General features: G+C 43.0%; 1 protein-coding gene across 2 annotated transcripts in view; it reads left to right on the forward strand.

Moving 5' to 3' along the window:
• gabrb1 (gamma-aminobutyric acid type A receptor subunit beta1) overlaps positions 1–25,161 on the forward strand; it is a 71,964-nt gene that overhangs the window by 36,827 nt on the left and 9,976 nt on the right. For both annotated transcript variants that reach the window (XM_054613342.1, XM_054613343.1), the window contains exons 5-7: positions 15,370–15,452; positions 24,143–24,286; positions 24,937–25,089. In XM_054613342.1, the coding sequence (XP_054469317.1) occupies positions 15,370–15,452; positions 24,143–24,286; positions 24,937–25,089 (380 nt within the window). The remainder of the gene's footprint in view (positions 1–15,369; positions 15,453–24,142; positions 24,287–24,936; positions 25,090–25,161) is intronic.

Consider the following 25,161-nt stretch of genomic DNA (forward strand, 5'->3'; position numbering starts at 1 on the left):
CTGCCACGCCCAGCGCATCAGCGCAATCACTCTCACCTGAGCACTCTGCTGCACTCACCAGTATAAATACCCAACTCACTCACTCTTTGCCAGATCGTTCTCCGCATCCATGCCAGACTTTCCAGCGTTATTCCCCCGACTGATTTCCCGTTACTGAACCTGCTTGTTTGGACTTCTCCGCCTTGCCTCTGCCCCGGTAAACGACCCAGCCTTCCCTCCCCGACCACGAGATTCCTACCTTGCCTTTGCCCTGGTTAGCCACCTTAGCCTTCTGTCCCCGACCACAAGTTTAGCCTCCGCTTCCTCTGGTTTCCGTCTGCCTGTTTCCCTGACGGCTCGGCACTCTGCTGATAGGAGTCCACTACGTGAGTCTGATCCTGCCTGCTTGTCTGCTGTGTGTTCCGCTTTCAATAAAGCTTCTGAACATTACTCTGTGTCTCGGTCGTACTGCTTTTGGGTCCACACCACACCCGTTACAGACCATTTTCTCACAACTGATCATGAAACCCATTAAATTTCAATGAGTTAGGTCTGTGGCCTTGGAAAGAACATTTAGCAGATTTTGTATTGTCTCCTGTGTCCATTATGTGACACAAGAGGACACACACATTTATTTTACATCATGTTGCTGTGCACTATGTGTAGACTACATCTTGTAAATTTCATGTAAGTTGGTTGATCATTGTCACATGAGGCTGCCATCCTGTGTCAGTAGGTGGTGCTACAAGACTGACCGCTAGTCAATGCTCGGCCCTAATAATAATCCTTGCAATAGAAATAATGCATATGTATGTGCAGTAGAAGTACAGGAACTAAGGACCCTCAAAGTTAAGAAACCCCTACCGCTGGGGCGGCTGTGGCGTAGTGGAGAGCAAGGTAGTTCTCCAATCAGAGGGTCGGTGGTTCGATACCTGGCTTCGGCAGTCGATGTGTCCTTGGGCAAGACACTTAACCCCAAGTTGCTCCCGAAGGCTTGCCATCGGTGTGGACTGGATGTTGCACGAATGTTAGTTAGAGTCTGATGGTGACACCTTGCATGGTAGCCTGTCATCAGTGTGTGAATGGGTGAATTATATGTAATATACTACTGATTGTAAGTCGCTTTGGATAAAAGCGTCTGCTAAATGACTGTAATGTAATGTAATGTAGAACAAACCATGTTTTTTAATGACTGTTCTAGTCTAGTTTTTGTAATGGAATGTTTAAAACATTTTTTACTGATAAAGGATTTTTTTGGTTAATGTTTGGATCTTCCTCAAAATAAAAAAGTGTGAAAATGTCCAAGTAGGCCATGTTCAGAGCCTCCATTGTGGAAGCTGCTGCTAGGAGCTGTGGGTGGAAGGTAATCGGTCCCTATTGTGGCGGCAACTTGAGAACCCCCTGGTGGACACCAGCGGTGAAGGAAGCCGTCAAGCTGAAGAAGGAGGCCTTTCGGGCTTGGCTGATTGAGGGTTCTCTGGAAACAGCTGACAGGTACCGGTTGGCCAGAAGGGCTACAGCTACGACAGTAGCCGAGGCAAAAACCCGGGCGTGGGAGGAGTTCGGGGAGGCCATGGAGAAGGACTTTCGATTGGCCTCAAGAAAGTTCTGGCAAACCGTGAGACAATTCACAAAGGGAAAGCAGGGCTTGTCTCAGGCTGTGTTCACCAGGGGAGGAGAACTGCTGACTCCTGAACCCGACTAACACGTCCTCCGTGGAGGAGGCAGAGTTTAAAGTCTCGGGGGAAGATTCATCCACCTCCTGCCTGGCAGAGGTCAATGAGGTATTCAGAAAGCTCCTCAGCGGCAAAGTGCCAGAAGTGGATGAGATTCGACCTGAGATGCTGAAGGCTCTGGACATTGTTGGGCTGTCTTGGTTGACACGTCTCTTTAGTGTCGCGTGAAGGTCAGGGACAGTGCCTGTGAAATGGCAGACCGGGCTGGTGGTTCCCATTTTTTAAAAGGGGTACCGGAGAGTGTGCTCCAGTTATAGGGGTATCACACTGCTGAGCCTCCCCGGGAAAGTCTACTCCAGGGTGCTGGAAAGGAGGCTCCGACCGAATGTCGAACCTCAGATTCAGGAGGTGCAATGCAGATTCCGTCCTGGCCGTGGAACAGTGGACCAGCTCTTTCCCTTGCAGGTCTGTTGGAGGGCTCATGGGAGTTTGCCCATCCAGTCTACATGTGTTTTGTGGACATGGAGAAGGCCTATGACCGTGTCACCCGGGGAGTCCTGTGAGGGGTACTGTGGGAATACGGCGTACCGGAGTCGTTGCTACGAGCCATACGGTCCTTGTGAGACCAAAGTAAGAGCTGTGTCCGGAGAAGGACACAGCAGAAACACAAAGTCAAACACGTTTCCAGTGCGTTTTGGCCTCCACCAGGGTTGTCCCTTGTCACCAGTCCTGTTTGTGATTTTCACGGACAGGATTTCAGGGTGCTGCCGGGGATAGGAGAAAGTCCGGTTTGGGGAAGTGTCCGGTTTGGGGACCTTAGAATTGCATCCCTGCTTTTTTGCAGATGATGTGGTTTTGTTGGCTACTTCAAAACGTGACCTTCAGCACGCACCGGGGCGGTTTGCAGCTGAGTGCAAAGCGGTCGGGATGAGAGTCAGTACCTGCAAGTCTGAGGCCATGGTCCTCTGCTGAAAAATAGTGGATTGCACCCACTGGGTTGGGAGTGAGCCCACTGCCCAAAGCAAGGGAGTTCAAGTATCTCGGGGTCTTGTTCACGAGTGAGGGTAAAATGGAGCATGAGATTTGGTTTTGGTGCAGTGTCAGCAGTGATGCAGGCATTGCACCAGACCACTGTGGTGAAGAGGGAGCTGAGCCGTAAGGCAGAGCTCTCGATTTACTACTAGATCTACGTTTCTACCCTCACCTATGGTCGAGAGCTTTGGGTAGTGACCGAAAGAATGAATTTGCGGATACAAGCGACCAAAATGACCTTCCTTCAGAGGTTGGCTGGGCTCAGCCTTAGAAATCGGGTGAGGAGCTTAGACATCTGGAGGGAGCTCGGACTATAGGCGCTGCTCCTTCGAGTCGAAAGGGGACAGCTGAGGTGGTTTGGGCATCTGATTAGGATGCCTCTATGACGCCTCCCTTTAGAGGTGTTCAGGAAAGTCTAACTGGTAAGAGGCCCTGGGGTAGACCCAGAACACCCTGGAGAGATTACATATTCTCCTCTGGGTTCCCGAGGAGGAGCTGGAAAGCGTTGCTGGGGAGAGGGACATCTGGAACAACCTACTTAGTCTGCTGCCCCCGGGCCCAGCCTCGGATCAGCGGAAGAAAATGGATAGATGGATGGTGTGTGAATGAAAACATATAATGTAGGTCGGAAGACTAGGAAGTCCATTTACCAAGTACATATTACATTACAGTCATTTAGCAGACGCTTTTATCCAAAGCGACTTACAGGAAGTGTATTCAACATAGGTATTCAAGAGAACTACTAGTCACCAGAAGTCATAAGTGCATCTCCTTTCTTAAACAAGCATCTTAAAGCATAAGCCAGAGCAAAAGTATAGTGCAGAGGCAAATTACTACGAAAACAATAATTGCAACACGAATATAATAAGTGCTACAAACTACTACGAATAGGATAAGTGCAGTAAACAAATACGAATTCAATAAGTGCAGCGAACTGATACGAATACAGTAAGTGCAACAACTAATACGAATGCAATAAATGCTACGAGGAAGGCTCAGGGTAGTACTTCTTGAAGAGGTGAGTTTTCAGCCTGCGCCTAAAGATGGGCAGCGACTCTGCTGTCCTGACGTCGGTGGGGAGTTCATTCCACCACTGAGGGGCCAGGACAGAAAAAAGCTGTGACCGGGTGGATCGGCCGCAGGGACCTCTGAGCGACGGGGCAACCAATCGCCCGAGGCCGCAGAGCGAAGTGGTCGGGCGGGGGTGTAGGGCTTGACCAAGGCCTGGAGATAGGAAGGAGCTGTTCCTTTCACTGCCCTGTAGGCTAGCACCAGAGTCTTAAACTGGATGCGAGCTCTTACAGGGAGCCAGTGTAGAGAACGGAGAAGGGAAGTTGTGTGAAAGAACTTGGGGCGATTGAACACCAGACGTGCTGCAGCTTTCTGGACAAGCTCCAGGGGTCTGATGGCCGACGCCGGGGCTCCGGCAAGTAGTGAGTTGCAGTAATCTCCAGGCGGGAGATGACCAGAGCCTGGATGAGCACCTGCGCCGTCTCATCAGTGAGGAAGGGGCGAATCCTCCTGATGTTGTAGAGGAGGAATCTGCAGGAGCGTGTGACCGATGCAATGTTTGCTGAGAACGACAGTTGGTCGTCCAGGATCACACCCAGATTCCTCACAGACCGAGTTGGCGTCACTACGGCATCATCAATGGTGATGGACAGGTCTCGGTGCGGGCAGCCCTTCCCCGGGAGGAACAGTAGCTCGGTTTTGTCCAGGTTGAGCTTCAGGTGGTGTGTCGCCATCCACTTCGAGATGTCAGCCAAGCACGCAGCAATGCGTGCCTCCACTTGGGTGTCACCGGGAGGAAATGACAAGACCAGCTGGGTGTCATCAGCATAACAATGGTAAGAGAAGTCATGCGAGCGAATAACAGAACCCAGAGATGTTGTGTAGAGCGAGAAGAGAAGGGGGCCCAGAACTGAGCCTTGTGGGACCCCCATAGTCAGCATGCGTGGTTCCGACACGGCCCCTCTCCATGTCACCTGGTAGGATCGGCCTGTCAGGTAGGATGCAAGCAGGGAGAGTGCAGAGCCTGAGACGCCCATCCCCTCGAGGGTGGAGAGGAGGATCTGGTGGTTCACCGTGTCAAACGCCGCTGACAGGTCCAGGAGAATCAGGACAGAGGAGAGAGAGTTTGCTCTCACGGCGTGAAGCGACTCTGTCACCGCAAGGAGGGCCGTCTCTGACGAGTGACCCACCTTGAACCCGGACTGGTGGGGGTCCAAGAGGTTGTTCTGGTGGAGGTAGGAAGACAGTTGTTTAGAGACAGCGCGTTCAAGTGTTTTGGATAGAAAGGGTAGAAGAGAAACCGGTCTGAAGTTCTTGACATCAGAGGGGTCAAGTGATGTTTTTTTCAGAAGGGGGGTGACTCTGGCAGTCTTGAAAGCCGAGGGAAAGCATCCCGAGACGAGAGATGTGTTGATGAGGTGGGTGAGGAAAGGAAGGAGTTCAGTGGCAATAGACTGAAGAAGAGGGCAGGGGATCGGGTCAAGGGAGCACGTGGTGGGGCGGTTAGATGTAACAAGGTCGAGGACCTCGTTAGGGGAGAGGGGAGCAAAATAGGGTAAGATGGGGTGTGGAGAAGGAAGGGGGAGCTGAGGGGGAAGAGCTGGAGAGGGTAGATAGGGAGAGGGTGGACAGGGAGAGGGGGGCTGAGAGAAGGAGGATCTGATATCGTTTACCTTCTTGTCAAAGAAGTTGGCGAAATCATCAGGGAGAAGGGAGGAAGTAGGAGGAGGGGGTGGGGGTTGGAGGAGTGAAGAGAAAGTTTCAAATAGTTTTTTAGGATTGGAAGCAGAGGTTAGGATTTTAGAGCGGAAAAAAGCCGCTTTAGCAGTAGCTAGAGAGGAGGAAAAAGTGGAAAGGAGAGATTGGAAGTTAAGAAGGTCCTCCGGGAGTTTGCCTGTTCTCCATTTGCGCTCAGCCGCTCTTAGGCTCCGTCTATCAGTACGCACTGAGTCCGACAGCCATGGGGCAGGAGGAGTTAGCCGTGCAGGCCTGGAGGTCAGGGGACAGAGGTTGTCCAAGGAGGAGGAAAGGGTGGAGAGGAGAAGATCAGTAGCAGTATTGGGGGATAGGAGAGAGAAGGATTCAGGGTCAGGGAGGAGAGAGCGGAAGAGGAAAGATCAGCAGGGGAGAGGGAGCGGAGGTGACTAAGGGTAGAAACCATGTGGGTAGGTGGAGGAAGTAGGGGGGGAGAGAAGAGGGAGAGGGAGTAGGACATGAAGTAGTGGTCCGAGAGCTGGAGGGGAGTGACAGAGAGGTTAGCAGTAGAACAGTGTCTAGTGAAGATAAGATCCAGCTGGTTGCCGGCCTTGTGGGTAGGAGGAGAGGAAGAGCGATAGAGGTCAAAGGAGGAGAGGAAGGAAAGCAGAGGTTCTAACTTATCAGTCTGGATGTTGAAGTCGCCGAGCATGATGAGCGCGGAGCCATCATCATGGAAGTGCGAGACTAGTGTGTCAAGCTCCTCCAGGAACTCACCAAGAGGGCCTGGTGGGCGATACACAACAGCAATGGTGAGCTTGACTGGATAAGTGACAGTAACAGCATGAAATTCAAAAGAGGAAGGGGAGAACTGTGGAACAGAGACAAGAGAGTATTTCCATTTTGGGGAAATTAGCAGGCCAGTGCCACCACCTCGCCTCGCAGCTCTGGGAGTGTGAGAGAAGGAGTACACATCTGAGAGAGCTGCGGGTGTGGTGGTGTTTTCTGGTGTGATCCAGGTCTCAGTTAGAGCAAGAAAGTTGAGGGAGAGCAAGGATGCGTAGCCTGAGATGAACTCAGCTTTCGGCACTGCCGACTGGCAGTTCCAAAGCCCACCTGACACCACTTGCTCACCATGGGCTGAGAGAGTGGGATAGATGAGATTAGTGGGGTCACGGCGCCTGGGAGTGACCCACTGTCTACGTGACCACCGGACAGAGGAACAGACAGAAATAGGATGCAGACACATGGTAGTCAATATAAACAAATTACTGACCCGTACAAGTACACGCTCGAGAAGTCATTGCTTGAAGAAGTCTGGCTTGATTAGAAGAATGTCAGAACAGCAGAATCAACAGAATCTGCATCAGACACTAACCCTTTTTTAAGCAGGCTTGGTACAGTTTAAGATCAATTTTAAGAAAGCAAAAAACAATATACTTAGTCTATCCTAGCAGAATCAAGTAGTTCAGTATCCCTCCAGAAGCCAAATACACTGAAGTAAAGGTTTGTGTGGTCTGAGTATATATATCCTTGAGATGTGTAAGCCACTCCCCCTAGCAGTTAAGAGGACAATTGACCTATTGAAACTAAAGCACACCTCTCAAAGCAGTTCCTGATTAAAGGCACAGCAGAACAACAGAATCAGCATCAAGCACTTCCTGATTAGAAGAATGTCAGAACAGCAGAATCAACAGAATCTGCATCAGAAGCCAAATACACATATCTATCTATATATACACTCACCAGCCGCTTTATTAGGCACACCTGTTCACTTGCTTGTTAACACAAATAGCTAATCAGCCAATCACATGGCAGCAACTCAATGCATTTAGGCATCTAGATGTGGTGAAGACGACTTGCTGAAGTTCAAACCGAGCATCAGAATGGAGAAGAAAGGGGATTTAAGTGACTTTGAACGTGGCATGGTTGTTGGTGCCAGACGGGCTGGTCTGAGTATTTCAAAAACTGCTGATCTACTGGGATTTTCACGCACAACCATCTCTAGGGTTTACAGAGAATGGTCCGAAAAAGAGAAAATATCCAGTGAGCGGCAGTTGTGTGGACGAAAATGCCTTGTTGATGTCAGAGGTCAGAGGAGAATGGGCAGAGTGGTTCGAGATGATAGAAAGGCAACAGTAACTCAAATAACCACTCGTTACAACCAATGTATGCAGAATACCATCTCTGAACGCACAACACGTCAAACCTTGAAGCAGATAGGCTACAGCAGCAGAGGACCACACCGTGGTCATGTCAGCTAAGAACAGGAAACTGAGGCTACAATTCGCACAGGTTCACCAAAATTGGACAATAGAAGATTGGAAAAACGTTTGGTGTAAACAACATGAAAGCATGGATCCATTCTGCTTTGTATCAACGGTTCAGTCTGGTGGTGGTGGTGTAATGGTGTGGGGGATATTTTCTTGGCACACTTTGGGCCCCTTAGTACCAATTGAGCATCGTTTAAACGCCACGGCCTACCTGAGTATTGTTGCTGACCATGACCATCCCTTTATGACCTCAGTGTACCCATCTTCTGATGGCTACTTCCAGCAGGATAATGCACCATGTCACAAAGCTCACATCATCTCAAACTGGTTTCTTGAACATGACAACGAGTTCACTGTACTCCAATGGCCTCCACAGTCACCAGATCTCAATCCAATAGAGCACCTTTGGGATGTGATGGAACGGGAGATTCGCATCATGGATGTGCAGTAACTGCGTGATGCTATCATGTCAATATGAACCAAAATCTCTGAGGAATGTTTCCAACATCTTGTTGAATCTATGCTACGAAGAATTGAGGCAGTTCTGAAGGCAAAAGGTGGTCCAACCCAGTACTAGCAAGGTGTACCTAATAAAGTGGCCGGTGCGTGTATATAGCAATTGCTTCAACATACCTAGTAACCACCATGATAATAAAAGTAGTAACAGTATGGTAATAGTAATAGAAATGTGATTAATAATAACATTAGTAGTAACAGTGGGCAGGAGGCATGACAACGGTCAAGGAAAACCACAATTCAAGGAAACCTGCGAGACGAGAAAGCACAAAGACTCCAGGGTAGAAGCAAAGTTAGTAATGTGCATAAATGGGACATTAATTCATAAAGATGGAGATAGAGAAGAGGAGAGAGGAGCTCAGTGTATCCTAGGTAGTCCCCCAGCAGACTAGGTTTATAGCAGCATATCTAGTAGCTGGTCCCAGGAAAGCCTGAGCCAGCCCTAACAACGAGAGTAAAAGGAAAGTCCAGGACTGAAATATGAAGCTGGCTACACAGAAGAGGAGCTTTGTAGCTGAAGACATTGGTTCCCGTTCGAGACTATAGGAACCACAAGTAACCCTGCATTCTGGGAGCAGCACTAGTGGGGTAATAGGGTACTATGAACTATTTAAGGCTACAAAGCCATTTAAGGCTTTGTAGGTGAGGAGAAGGATTCTAAATTATATAAATGATTTTACAGGGAGCCAGTCCAGAGAAGCTAATAGAGGAGTAATATGATCTCTTTTCTTAATTTGTGTCCCTACATGTGTCTTACGTGGGTGAAAGAAATGCAGTCATTGAAGTTTGTTTTAAATGGGGATTAAAGAACATATCCTGATCCTAGATGACTCTGAGATTATCTGCAGTGGTAATGCCATCTAGAGTAACTATATTAGATAATTTATTTAGCCGATGTTCAGTAACTTGAGTTTGTCTGAGTTTAAAATCAGGAAGTTTCTGGTTTTTCATTCAGGTTTTATGTCAATAAGGCATGCTTGAGGTTTAGCAAACTGGTGGGTTTCATTTGGCTTGATTGATAGATATAATTTTGTATCTTCTTGCTTTACAAAGACATTTATTTAGTTTTTTCTGATAATAATGCCTCATGGAAGGTCTAACAAGACAAGTACAGAGGCAAGTCCTTTGTGTGAAGCAACTAGAAGGTCTTTCATAATTTTCATCAGTTCTGTCTCTGTGCTATGATGCACTCTAAATCCTGACTGAAAATCCTCAAATAAACTATCGTTATGTAGAAATTCAGAGAGGAAGGGGAGGATAGAGATATAGTTGATCTAAAGTTAGCCAACACGGGTCTAGGAGACAGGTGGAAGGTTTAGACTTACAAATAGTTGAAGTCAACAAGTATATATATATATATATATATTTTTCATTCATTCATCTTCCGTAACCACTTATCCTGTTAAGGGTTGCGGGGGTGCTTTAGCCGATCCCAGCTGTCATTGGGCAAAGGCAGGGTTCACCCTGGACAGGTCGCCAGTCAATCGCAGGGCTGACACATATAGACAGACAACCATTCACACTCACAGGCAATTTTAGAGTCATCAATTAACCTAAGCTGCATGTCTTTGGACTGTGGGAGGAAGCCGGAGAACCCACGCTGACACGGGGAGAACATGCAAACTCCACACAGAAGGCCATCTAGCCCGGGAATTGAACCCAGGGCCCCTCTTGCTGTGAGGCGACAGTGCTAACCATTACACCACCGTGTGTTTCATCAGATAAAAAACTCCTAATGGCTTGGGAAAAACTCAGTTTACAAGAGAACTGCTCATTCATACAGCTTCACACATGACACTGCGGCCCTAAGCAATACACCTGACAGAGTTGTGAAACGCATCCAAATTGCAGCTACTCATGGTCAGAAACACCGGTGAAAAACACTCTGAATCAATTACATTTATTTGTATAGCGCAATATCCCAAATCACATATTTGCCTTTGAGGGCTTTACGACCTGTACAGCAAATGTCATCCTTAAATATATTTCAGGTTCTACAGCTGTTTCTAAGGTTACTGTATTTGAGGATCGATTGGTACTGGTTGGGGCCCGGAGATTATTAATTTTGTCTCTAATAGTTAGAATCTTATCATTAAAGAAGTTCATGAAGTCACTACTACTGAGGTTTATAGGAATACACGGCTCAACAGAGCTGTGACTCTCTGTCAGCCTGGCTACAGTGCTGAAGAGAACCCTAGGGTTCTTCTTATTTTTCTCTATTAATGCTGAATAATAGGCTGCTCTAGCATTACGGAGGGCCTCCTTATATATTTTAAGACTATCTCGCTAGACAAAACCGAGATTCTGCCAAATGGGTGGAGCGCCATATTCTTTCACATTTTCGCGATATTTGCAATAATTTGTGGAGCGAAATTCCCTTGTTTTATTATCTTCTTTTTTAGAGGGGCAATAGAGTCTAGTTTAATTTGCAGTGAGCCTGTAGCTCTATCCACAAAATGATCAATCTGGGACAGAATAAAGTTAGTGTATATTAAGTGTTATATTAAGAAATTAAGTGCAGAGGGAATTGCTTCTTTGAATTTAGCTACAGCACTATCAGAAAAGATATCTAGAGTAGAAACCTTTTCCTCATGGCGATAAATCGGGTCGTAACATTTCAAAGTTCTAAGTTACTAGATAATGGTCCGATAAGAGAGGGTTCTGTGGAATGACTAATAAATGTCAATTGTAATGCCGTATGCTAGAACAAGGTCAAGGGTCTGGTTAAATCTGACTGGGATCTGTTCACTCATACTGAGATAAACGCAGAACTAAGGCTATCGTTATCAACGTCCACATGAATATTAAAATCACCTACAATAACCTCTTTATCTGTTTTAAAGACTAAACTTGATAAAAACTCTGCGAATTCTGATAAATATTATCTGATTCATATTCAAAATACAAAGAGTAAGAATAAGGCTTTCAAATGAACCTTTTCTCTGTACACTCGGCACACTGTTTTCTCTAGCGTCAACTGGACAGTCATCTTGAGTCTGGAGTTGACTTTCTGGCTCAAACGATTACCATTCTTGCATGACTAACTGGCCCTCACATCTCTGAAAATGTAGGACTACATTTTCAAATTGCCATTATTTGATTAAGCAACCATACAATATTTGCACGAGTTAATTTCTTTCTTATAAAACTTTAATTCCACATAGAATAGAGGACCATTTGGGAAAAATATCCATAGTGTGTGGATATGTTTGGGTTCCAAGCACCTGTAGCGAATTTAAGGATATGTGCGCATGTGAAATTGGGACTGATTCAAACATGTAACACAGTGGGTTCAGGGCTCACTGAATGATGCCATTATGGAGCAAGTGAACTGCAACATCAATCCTTCCTGACCTGACACGCTATTTTTACTGGCCGTCCACACTCTCTGCACCTACTTTATAATTCATCTAGTGCTTCCTAATGCGTTCAGTGTTTCTGGCCGTCCACACTCTCTGCACCAGCTTTATAATTCATCTAGTGCTTCCTAATGCATTCAGTGTTTCTGGCCGTCCACACTCGCTGCACCTGCTTTATAATTCATCTAGTGCTTCGTAATGCGTTCAGTGTTTCCAGGTAAGAAAATAATTAATATTCATGTCTAGAGGGGCTTTTTACGTCTTGAAATTGTAATAGCTGAGACAGCGTGTAGTTTGGTGGTCACAGAGTGAAGAGAGATGACCAAGGAGGAGCATAACCAGCTTCTTGGCTTCAGAAGTCACACTTGTAATTCCTTTTTCCAACCGGTAAAGGTTTGCTTGCGAACACTTACTTTACAACATAGTCTCCAATAAGTGATAAGAAATATAATTTCAGCTCAAAATATCTACATATGAGCGCTGCACAGCCACGGTGAGCATGAATCCACACCACTGCCACATTCAGCAACAGGAAAGAGTCCTTAGAAGAGTTGCAGATGATACAGATACATGTCAAGTACATTTACAACCAGCTGTATATTTCAGGTACAAATAAAACCATGTTTAAAGTGAAAAAAGTCCTGCTGATTGAATGTCAAAGTGTTTAGGTTGGATGTGTTAACATCTTTGTGTGCTGCACACTAATTGTGAGTGTTGACGTACATTCTCGATCTTCGAATTAATGTTCCTTATTTGTTCTGGCTGCTTTCCAGGTAGACCAATTTTTTTTTTAAGATTTGGGATACATGCAACATTAACTTTTATCTTACCTATCTTGACTTATAAAACATTTAAATTAACATTTGAAGTATGTTATTACAAGGGGTGGGTATTGTTAGGATTTTATTAATAGTAGTACTCTTATTAATATTGGTATTGGTTCTTTTTGATTATATTATACATATATAAAACACAATTAAGAGAAAAATGAACATGGCTTTATTATTCTTGTATGTATACAAATAGCCTTTCTTGAACAGCAATACAAGAAGTTACAAATCTTTAAAATACATTCTCAGCTAAACAATTAGCTAAGTGATTATCTTTCATTGATTAGCCTGTTCTTCTGATCAGACTCCGTATGGCATCGCTTACAATACCTGCAGTGAATGAGGATGGACGGCTGCTCTTCAAACAGCAGAAAACTGAGCATTTCTGCAAATGTTTTGATACATTGCTGATGTTACCTCCATTACTTGTCAGGGTTATATTGCATTCGAGACAACTAGTTATCATCTACTTAAGTAAAATTGAATCCCTATCTTTAACTTCTCTCTGTCATGATGTGTGTCTCACACTGGACTGAGCCGGAGTCGGTGTGTGTGTCAGAGTAAAGCGCGACTCAACCCCTCATGTAAAGACAGGCATTGAGAGAAGAGCTTTAAGAAGCTTCTATTTTACACAGAGATCTCACTCGGTAACTTCTAAAGTACCGATAGCAGAACCGTTTACTGCGGACCTTATCGACACTGCGTTTTTGTTAATTTAGAAGCTCTTGTTTGAAAATATAAAGACATATAAATGATAAATGTTAAATTATTATTAAATTATTAATTATTTATATATAATGTATTATATGAAGCTTAGCGTAAGTTCAGTCAGAAAGACTCTATTCATTCGTTTACAAATCTCTTCGTCCCATTGTATCTGTGGCCTCTACTCCTCTACTATCAGCTGATTGTTAGCGTTCACTTTTACATTAACCAACCTGGTTCTGCCACGGTTTCCTTAAGCCAATCACATAGTTGCCATCATAATTTTGAAAATCCTCTCTTCCACTGACAGTTGTCATTGCAGTTTGAACCTATACAACCCTCCTCCACCCCCTTCTTCTCCAGTTTCCATCATATCCTGTGTTCAGTCCTGCTCCTCATCCCATCATTGGATCTTCAGCAACACCCTTAATCACCACCACCAGTGTCTAGACTCAAGAAGGAATATTGTTGATCTAATCACAGCATCACTAGCACCTTTTAATACACTGCGTCAAGATAGAGTCCAATCACTAGAGACTCTTAACTATTCTTTTCATTATGCATGTGTTGTAAATTATTATTTCACAGCTGAAATCGGGCAAAAGCAAGGTATACCTGGAAAGGACGCCAAACTATCACATATGGAGACAGACAACTGTTCACGCTCACATTCACACTTACGGGCAATTTAGAAAGAAGCCAGAGAACCAGGAGTGAACCGACGCTGGTTCGGGGGAGAGTAAACAAACATACATACATTTTAGTTCATCTTAAAAGTGATGTTTCCTGACAAGTCATATTGCAGAACTCACTCTGGTACAGTATGTAAAACTCTCACATACCACCATCAGAGGTAGAGTGGGTCGTCCTTCAAACAGAGGACGGGCAGTTCCATCTCCGGCACCACTAGTCCATGTCGATGTGTCCTTGGGCAAGACAAATTGCTACAGTGCCTACAGTGTGTGAACCTGGGGAAGTGGTAGTTGCAAATGGTTAGTTAGTCCTGATGGGCACGTTGGATGGTAGCAATCATTGTATGAATTGGTGTGAATGGGTGAATGACATGTAGTGTCAAAGCTTTGAGTGGTCGGAAGACTAGAAAGGAGATATACAAGTACAGTGCATTTACCATTTAGAATAGAATGTGAGGCTGGATTCAGGCAGATAATTGTCCTTTATCCATTGTGCTGCCAAATTTGTTTGCAAAGTTTTCATTTGTTTGATTATATGCATGTCCATTACCATTACAGCATATGAAATGTTGAATGCCAAAATGTTTTAGTGGTTTGCTAGGTTGAAGTTTAATTGTCTTCTGTTTCAAACAATTGATTATGATGAGTGACCCGTATCTGCTCAATTCAAAGAAGCAATTCCTTCTGCACTTAATTTAATTTAATGTCTTAACAAAACAGAGGACTCCTACGCTATCTAACAGATAATAAAACAAAGGAATTTCGCTCCACCCTTAAACCCGCAAATTATTGCAAACATCGCGAAAATGTGAAAGAATATGGCGCTCCACTCATTTGGCAGAATCTCGGTTTTGTCTAGCGAGATAGTCTTAAAATATATAAGGAGGCACTCCGTAATGCTAGAGCAGCCTATTATTCAGCATTAATAGAGAAAAATAAGAACAACCCCAGGGTTCTCTACAGCACTGTAGCCAGGCTGACAGAGAGTCACAGCTCTGTTGAGCCGTGTATTCCTATAAACCTCAGTAGTAGTGACTTCATGAAATTCTTTAATGATAAGATTCTTACTATTAGAGACAAAATTAATAATCTCCTGCCCTCAACCAGTACCGATCAATCTTCAAATACAGTAACCTTAGAAACAGCTGTAGAACCTGAAATATATTCGAGGATGAGGATGACGTTTGCTATACAGGTCGTAAAGCCCTCAAAGGCAGATTTGTGATTTGTGATTTGGGATATTGCGCTATACAAATAAATTGAATTGAATCAGAGAGTTTTTCACCGGTGTTTCTGACCATGAGTAGCTGCAATTTGGATGCGTTTCACAACTCTGTCAGGTGTATTGCTTAGGGCCACAGTGTCATGTGTGAAGCTGTATGTATGAGCAGTTTTCTTGTAAAATAAAATGTTTTTCCCAAGCCATTAGGAGTTTTTATCTTATGAAACTTGAATGCTGGATATGTAAGGGTGTAGACTGAATTGCCCATTTGTGCATTTACTAAAATGTAAATGTAATATAAGGGCACAGTGTGTTATTGCTCATGATGAATTTTTCCTCAACTACCAGTATATGACTGAAAAGCTTTTTTTTCTTTTAGGATCACTACAACAGCTGCCTGCATGATGGACCTGCGAAGATACCCTCTAGATGAGCAGAACTGCACCTTGGAGATTGAGAGCTGTAAGCTACAAGTTTGTTTTACGTGTTTGAGTGTGCATGAATTGTCATATAGATGCAGCCAACTAGATTTTCCTCTCCCAGCCCCAACCCCCCTCCTGTTTCCTGACAGGGCGTGCATAGATTGCAAGTTAAACATGCCCATTCATTCAATTGCAATGTGTCACCATGAGACGATGCTTCTTTCACAAAATACATAAACTAACTCAAGTACACAAACGATTTGATTTCTTTGTTAAGGCCATGCTGGAACGTTAATTTAGTTTGCCTTCCCTTTGTTTATCAATTGTTATAACTTACATCATTTTTAACAGAATAAACCCTGATTTCCATTGGTTTAATGTAAGTGCATTTACGCAATACTGTACTTAAAGTACAATTTCGAGGTCCTAGTACTTTACTCAGTAATATTTCAATTGTATGCTACTTTATACTTCCACTCCACTATATCTTAGAGCCAACTATTGTAATTTTTTCCACAACATATAACAATATATATATTACATGTTTTAAAGCTGTAGTTACGAGTTGCTTAGTTCGTCTATATTTTGTATGAATATGTAACATTATTATAGGTTAAGCCACCCGGCAGTATAATGTATAAAGTAGTTAATTCATTTTTACCAGCTGCAATATTTAAGTGAACACATACATGCATCAATAATTATAATTAAACAATAAATGTATATGATTCTGACATGGACCATTCTCCATAATGAATCTTACTTCTATTTTGATGCTAATACTGTTGTACTTATACATAACAACGAAGCACCTTACAAGCCGTATGGACATAAAGAAATGTGCAGAGCACCCGGATGAGACGACGCACGACAGAGGAGGAATGGTGAGAATGAGGGTGCTGTAATTTATTTATTTATTAATTTAAACATATTTAAAAGTTTCTTTAATCTACTCTGTTGATTTATAGATCAACAGCTCCAATAGCGGAAACTCCATAGCACCCCATGTTAAAATGCCCAACTTTACAGCAGCAATGAACATATTTACAGCCTGTTACAAAAAACAGTTTTAGTCTAATTTTCCCCTTCATGACACCCGAATGGGGGCACATTTTGATATCACTCAAGTGATAATAATGCCCTCAATTATGCCTAAAGTTAGTCATAGTTGAGGGCAGGCCGCTTTGATTGACAGGTAGGTACTGTACCAGCTCGCTAGCTGCTAGCTCTCTGCCTTGCACCTGGCCCCACCTCAGTTTTACGGACAATCCACTTCTTTGACCATTTTTGGAGCTACGAGCAATGAGTTAGGCTGTGTTGTCATTGCCAAGATGCCGACGGCTGGATCGACCCACACTGAGAATCAAAACTGCTCTTCAGAAATCTATGGGTGCTGTCATGGAGACTACGTACATTTTTCTACAGTCTATGGATTTTACAGGGAAACCATTTCCAGAAGAATTAACCTATGTTGACTGATTGTAAAATCATGTTTTGTTTTTAATTTGCTATTTGATCCCCCTTTGTTTAGGCTTTATTTATCTATATACAAATAGTCAAAACAACAACATTTCTGGCCGAGAAACGTGTGATTATTGTTTAGCTGTGGTAATGGCTGCAGGCAGGTACTCTATTCCAAGGATATACACCACTCTGATGGTAGAGTAGGTGTCTCTGTGACCACATCTGCAGGCTCCTGGCTATTTTCAGCAGCAGGGCGGAGCTCACACCTTCCTGCTTGTCCTCACAATGACATGGTTGTTATCAGATGTTTCAGTACTTTAAGTGCCATGAATGACTCCATACAACCTTTGAGGTGGCATGGAGGATTTCCCATTTCAATCACAACTTGAGACTTGCATATCCCATCCAGAGAGGGATGCGTCCGTGAAAACAGATATGTGTGACGTCGCTCTCCAGAGTTGAACCTGGGATGATGGAAGACACAGTTTTTTTTCTCCATAATGCCAGGTCTGACTGCAGTGAGGGAAGGATGGTCAGCATTTACCATTTGTGCCGAAGAACTCAAAACCTCCTCTTTCTCTTTGTGGAGGAGTCCCAGGGTGACAAAGACATGGCTTGCATACATCGTACCTAGCATCAATGACAGCGCCATCACCACTGTATGGGTGCAAAGTATCCTGAGCTCCTGTCCCGCCACCTTCAACACAAAGCATGTGAAGTCCTCCACTCTTTGCCACAGCTTCTCCTTAAGCAAGCACAGAACTGGCAAGCTGCATGTGAGGTAGCTGCTCGCTAACCAGGCATGGACAGCACCAAGGCAGCTTTTTCAGCTAGGATGAAGGTAACGGGAGGAAGAAGCAGCCAGTACACCAACGGACAAAAAAAGAATCACAACTGCACATGCGTGTGGTAATAAATCCATTAGTGACAGCTTTTGAGGTCAATGTCTAAATGAAACAAAACCCCAATATAGCTGACTCTGCTGTAGGGAGACTTTGCCTGTCACTACATCCCTAAAATAATGATAGAGCCATACCTGCTATTTAATAGAGATAATTCTGTTCCATATTGGCATATTGGAATCAGTTTGTAAATGATATATGGTCCGAGACAGCTTTTGCTGCGGGGATGAAAGTTCTACATGAGTAGCCGATCCGACTGCCAGTACACCACCAGACACCGCTAGACCACTTCATCTTCTTCACTTCTTCACTTCTAACTGCTTGACGCTGATGAAAAAAATGGGGGAAGAAATATGGTCGCACAGCTGTTATATGTTGTAAGTGAAGATGTCACCAGGGTGCTTGAAGAGGGTAACTGTGCATGTGTGCGGTGATAAATACAATAGTGACAGAACCCCAACCCGGCCAACTCCCCGGTAGGAAGAATTTGTTTCTCACTACATACCCACAATTATATTAAAGCCAAACGTCACTGTATAAAAAAAATGTCATCACTATCCCATATGTAATGGCATACTGGAATTGGTTTGGTAATGGTATATTGACTATTAAAAAGAAGCTCTGCGTGCTTCATCGTGAATACTTTATTTCAATTAAATTCAATTCAGTTTATTTTGTATAGCCCAAAATCAAAATTTACAAATTTGCCTCAGTGGGCTTTACAATCTGTACACATGACATCCTCTGTCCCGGAACTCTCACATCGGCACAGGAAAAACTCCCCTAAAAAAAACCTTTAACAGGGAGAAAAAAGGAAGAAACCTATGGGAGAGCGACAGAGGAGGGATCCTTCTCCCAGGATGGACAGAATGCAACAGATGTCATGTGTACAGAATGAACAACATAACAGAGATACAACACATTCAATGTATATGACATAAATGATTCATATATTCACAGTAGTAAGCAGAGTAACAAAGGAAAAAAAGAAGTTAAGACTACCTATAAAAGCAGCAATGACTATAGTGGAATTAAAATAATGATGTAGGGAATAGTATTAGTAATGTGACTAATAATAATAATCAAAGTAGCAGTGGGTGTCAGCCGAGTCACAGCAGGAGGCACAACCATGGTCCAGGGACCACAATGATTTGTGGAAACCTGCAAGGCGAGAAAGCAAAAAGGGCTTCAGGGTAGAAGCAAAACCAATAAGCGTAATAGTACAGGGAATAATAATAGTAATGTCACTAATAATAATAGTGGTAGTAGCAGTGGGTGTCAGCAAGGCCACAGCAGGTGGCACGATGACAGTCCAGATATAACCCAGATTCCTGGGTACCTGCGAGGCGAGAAAGCACAAGGACTCCGGGGAAGAAGCAAGTAATCAGTAATGTGCATAAATAGGAGATTAATACATAAAGATGGAGGGAGAGAAGAGGAGAGAGGAGCTCAGTGTATCCTAGGTAGTCCCCCGGCTGTCTAGGCATATAGCAGCATATCTAGGGGCTGGACCAAGGCGAACCAGAACCAGCCCTAACTATAAGCGCTATCAAAAAGGAAGGTCTTAAGCCTACTCTTAAAAGTGGTGAGTGTGTCTGCCCCCTGGACTGAAACTGGTACCTGGTTCCACAGAAGAGGAGCCTGATAACTGAAGGCTCTGGCTCCCATCCTACTTTTATATACTCTAGGAACCACAAGTAACCCTGCATTGATTGAGCGCAGCTTTCTAGTTGGGTAATATGGAACTATAAGTTCCTTAAGATAAGACGGTGCCTGGCCGGTTAGAGCTTTGTAGGTGAGTAGAAGAATTTTTAATTCTATTCTTGATTTAACAGGGAGCCAGTGCAGAGAAGCTAATACTGCAGTAATATGATCTCTTTTCTTAGTTTTTGTTAGAACACGTGCTGCAGCATTCTGGATCAACTGTAGTGAAAATGGTTTAGAATCTTTCCTTTCAAGTTATTCATAAACATTCACTATGCGCAAAAATTAACCCTGAGCACAAACTGCTCTTTATTGGATGATCATTCAGAACCAGTTTCAAATTTATTTTGGCATTGTTCTAACACCAATAGATTTTTCCAAGACCTTTGCAGATTTTCATTGATCATACCTTTAAAGGTTTTTTTTGTTCATTAAAATAATTCATCAATTAAAAACATCTAGTTTTTTTACTGCAGGATATTGAGTAATATGTGAAACTACTTTCTTATTTGGCAAACAAAAAGGCCATCAAGACACTTAATATCTGTATGTTTTATAATTTCTCTGTCTAGTGTGACATACACCTGGCTCTTTTGTTATGATTCTATATGTATACTGTTTTCTATATTTACTATATTCTTGGCTCAGGTAGCCATTACTTCACTTTATATTTACTTAGAATAATATTGTTTTCTGCTATATTAATGCTCTGAATATCATATAGTGAATCTTTAACCCATCCAGGAGACATCAGTGTTTATGTGGTGAGAATAGAGAGGTTATTGTATAGTGCATTTCAAACAGCCATCTGCAAATCTGAACAACTTAGTGTTTAATTGTTGCCAATTTGTAGGCATTTAAATACAATTTAATAATAATAAATTCTGCAGCTAAACTCTAATGATTCTTGTCCACTAAAAGTATACTGAAATATATAAAAATCCAAAAGTGGATTAGAAGAAAAAAACTGATGAAAAAAATCATGAGGCCTTTCCAGTAATGAGAAGTAGCTAATTCCCTAAAATCCTTCTGCTGCCTTTAGATCAGATGGAGAATCTAAAGAGACAGACTAGCTAGCCCTATTAAATGTGTCTAGTTACTGAAGGGGCATCAGGGTTATTTTCACTTTGGTTCAGGCTTTAAACATAGCCTAGAGACTTTATTGTTGTTTCAGTTCAGCCTATGGGAAACTGCAACACGTTAAGCAGCGGAACAGTAAATGAAGGGCCACCTTTCTGCTGAGGATATTTTTTGAGGTCCCTCTCCACTGCAACACTTTGCAGCTCTTTCTGAGGAACCCTGAGGCGTTAGCAGGCCAGACAAGATATAGTCCCTCCATCGTGTTCTGGGTCTAAACTGGGGCCTCTTACTCGTTGGACATGCCCAGAAAACCGCTAAAGGGAGGTGTCCAGAAACACCTCAGCGAGCCCCTTTTAAGGCAAATGAGCTCTGAGCTCCCTCCAGATGTCTGAACTCCTCATCCAAATATCTAAGGCTGAGCCCAGCCAACTTAAGAAGGTAGCTAATTTCGGCCCCTGGTATCTGTAGTCTCATACTGCTGGTCCCTTCCCACCAGTAATGACCGTAGGTTATGTTTGGAACAAAGATACAAATTCTTATGATCCCTCCAAAAGACATGCAAGGGTAAAATGCTGGTCCACTGACCACAGCCAGGATGGATTCTGCATTGCTCCTTCTGGAACGAGGTTCAAAAATCATTTGGAGCCTTCTTTCCAATGAAATTTCCCGGGGAGGCTCCTCCCACACCCAGGTTTTGCTTTGACAACTGCCGCAGCTGTAAAAGACCTGTATCCAAAATATACTATAAGGAAAGAGCGAAATAGAGGCATTATCAGTTATTTAATGACATTCACTTAACATCTGTTCAAATTGGAGCTTTTCATTCTAATATAATACTGAATAGTTCAATGAATAATACTGCATTATATTTTAATTGTTATATTTTGTGAGTCAAATCTAAATCTGCATAACCAGTAACATTTCTCCCTTCAGGCAAATGTAGTACTATAATGTTTTCCTCTTAAGTGGAAGCACACAGGAGGCTATACAACTGACTTATATATTTTTTCAAGTCAGTTTGGTGTATAATGAGTTAGGATGGTCAAATAATCCACTACTTTTTTATCTAAACATCATTATAAATCTTTAGCTGTTTGGGGCCCTTTAAGTTGGCTGGCAATAGTCTGCTACTTGATTGCTGGATAACATTACAACAAAACTTCTCTTCACTTCACTGGAATCAAAGAGCACAAGTAAATATCCTAGACAGGAACAGCACAACTCTGCCATGCCATTGAGACTCAAATTGTACGTTTTTGCCATACTTATATGAAAACGTAAAATAAGTATTTTAAATGGGACACAGTCATTTGAATCCCTCAGGTGTGTTTGAAACCTTCAGGTGTGTTTGAAACCACTAAACAAAGTACACCTACTGCATACTACATACTTAATACGTATACATTGCAAAGCGCCCATTAAATGAAGAATTCAGTATGATTTTACCAGCAGCCTGTTCACACCGTGGGTTCACTGAAGTATGCTTCAGTGACGGCTATTCATTACCAGGTGCAAAGGTTTATATAACAAATATTATATAAACCTATATGTGTATTACTTCCTACTCCTTTTAGGACATGTCATATTTATATTAAGTTGATAATTTATGTTTTTTATGACAATTTGTTTATTGACCTGTGCTTTATTTACTGTTCATTTCAGTTTGGTGTTTTGATCATTGTTACATCTTGGAAATAAAAAAATACAAATAAAATGAAACTAAATGGCTGTCACTGTCGGCTAATATTTATCAACATGAATCTCGTATGTATGACTGTATGAAAATAATTGTTAAATATATGCAAGATAGATATATCATTTGTTTGCATGGGTGGCCGAATGGAGCTTGACCATAAATGTTGCTGCCGCAAGGAATTGTGGGGCAGCATTTTCTCCTTTCCTTTCATAGAAGATGGTCTAGTGTATCCTCTGATAAAGGAGATAAAAAAAAGGAATCCCTGAAGCACCTTTCCCTAGCACTTAGAAAATTTCAAGCAGCTCTTATGACGTCTGTTCATTTCACCTGTTATCATATATGTTTCATTCTTCACACATGATGACAACTGTACCACCTTTAATTGCAGTTAGATGCAGTTGAAAGGTCAGTAACAACGAAAATGACCCAAAGTTAAGTTTATGCAACACATTTTTATGAGGGAAACAAAGTCTGTCTCACTCAGATGCTCCTTCTCTCAGTTGCAAATGTGTCACGGGTGTGGTGTGGACCCAGAAGCAGTGCGGCAGGACACGGAGTAGAATGCAGCAGCTTTATTGAAAGCGGGACATACAGCAGACAAACAGGCAGGATCAGACTCACGTCGTGAATTCCTATAAGGAAACGCCAAGCCGTCAGGGAAACAGGCAGGGGATCAGGCAGACGGAAACCAGAAGAAGCGGAGGCTATACTCGTGGTCGGGGACAGAAGGCTAAGGCGGCTAACCGGGGCAAAGGCAAGGTAGGAATCTGGTGGTCGGGGACAGAAGGCTGAGTCATTGATCGGGGCACAGGCAAGGCAGGGAAGTCCAAACAGGCAGAGTGGGCAACGGGAAATCAGTCCAAGGGAAATTGCTGGAAGTTCTGGCATGAATGCGGCAAACGATCTGGCAGTGAGTGTGTGTGACTGACTGGGGGTTTAAATACTGGAGGGAGTAGGTGCAGCAGAGTGAGCAGGTGAGAGGGATTGTGCTGATGAGGTGGGTGTGGCAGACAGGTGGACTGAGTAAGGCTGATTAGGTGAGTGAGATGTGGAGTGACAGGAGAGAAAGGGGCTGGGCTGGTGCTGAAGTGAACTGAGAGACAGAGTGACAGGAGGTATGGAGCTAATGACAGGAGTGTACGGAAGTAGAACTGTGACAAAATGTCAATTTATCCTCCATATTTCTTGATATATTTCTTTGGATAAAAGCGTCTGCTAAATGACTGTAATGTAATGTAATATACACAGATCCGTGAAATGTCTATTTAAGAACAGAAAGGAGGGGATTGCATGGACTCCAAAAGGCATCTTTATTCGTTGATCATTTTGTTATCTCAATTTTTATTTGGCCATTGTGTAGCTGTTAATTTTAGTTTTCGGGTGTTTTCTGTGACAATCCAAGAAATCTTTTACAAAGCCATACTTTGTATTCATAGGCACCCGACCTCCTCATAACTCAACGTTTGCTCTCATCCACTCATTTTACCTGGCTATTTACAGCTCTGTCACTGCCAGTAGTACCAACATCAGAATCTTTTCAACCCGTTAATTCAAGTCACAGTATATGCATCACATTACGTTCAGTGCAGTTTGTTTGTAATGAGAAGGCCAACCAAACTTCTTTTAAATTTCTCCCAGACAAACGGTCAGGTAGACCAGACATGTGACCAGATTGTGATAACATCATTCTCACCTGTCAAGGTACTAAAGTGAGAAAACGCTTCTGAATTCCAAACTAAACCCGGCTGTGTTGAAGCATACTTGGCTGTCAACTCATGATGGCATTCTGTTCATATATACGTTATTGTGCCTAAATCCCGATGTGCTTGTCCTTGTGTTTCAGTTGAAGGTTAACTTGTTGAATTGTATTGTTGCCTCTCTCAGATGGATACACCACTGACGACATTGAGTTCTACTGGCAGGGAGGAGCCAACATAGGCTCCGTCACTGGGGTGGAGAACATTGAATTGCCCCAGTTCTCCATCATAGACTACCAAACCCTCTCCAAGAAAGCTGTGTTCGCCACAGGTAACAGAGACAATTTGGTATCAGTTCAACACTCTTCACCCGTAGATTATATAGATAAATAATGAAATTTGTTGTACAATAATTGGTGGGATATGTTTTGGTAAATTCAGCATAACGTACATTTCCATAGCACTAATTCCATCAGTACGATGACAGACAATGAGTCATATCATTTTCACTACTCTGCTGCAATCACTTTACTTTTCTTTTTGACAAAATACTGTTTTCATTTACTAATTAATTTAAAGATCAAGGATTATATGCCAATGACTGAGACATTGTGTCAAGACAAAGCCAGTTACTCTGTCGAGTGTCAGCCCATTAAACCTCTCTCCTCCTGTTCTTTGTCATCCCCTGTGTTTTAATTCATCAAATTCACAATATAGATGTTTTCATTTACATAGATTTTGCTGTTCCTGTTGTCAGACAAGTATGAAATAGTGATTTGTTCATGGCTCATAAAAATGCATGTTACCAGCAATCATCCCCAAGCTGCCGCACTGGCTCGCCTATCTGCTCCAAAATCAACTTAACTACAGGTTAATATCAACAGCTGTGCGATCTGCTATTTTGACATTTAAAGTGATTGATTATTGATTAACAATGTTCTTGTAAAACTGAATTCATATCTGCAACCCTGTGTGTAACAGGCTCTTATCCACGTCTGTCCCTGAGCTTTAAGCTGAAGAGGAACATTGGCTATTTCATCCTGCAAACCTATATGCCCTCCACCCTGATCACCATCTTGTCCTGGGTCTCCTTCTGGATCAACTATGATGCCTCGGCTGCCAGAGTAGCCTTAGGTCAGTGACTTTCAATTCTTTACAGATTAGCAATTATATGTGCTGATATGATTTTTAGTCATGTTAGTTGCA

Source organism: Anoplopoma fimbria, chromosome 15 (genome assembly GCF_027596085.1).
Source record: "Anoplopoma fimbria isolate UVic2021 breed Golden Eagle Sablefish chromosome 15, Afim_UVic_2022, whole genome shotgun sequence".
Classification (NCBI taxonomy): domain Eukaryota; kingdom Metazoa; phylum Chordata; class Actinopteri; order Perciformes; family Anoplopomatidae; genus Anoplopoma; species Anoplopoma fimbria.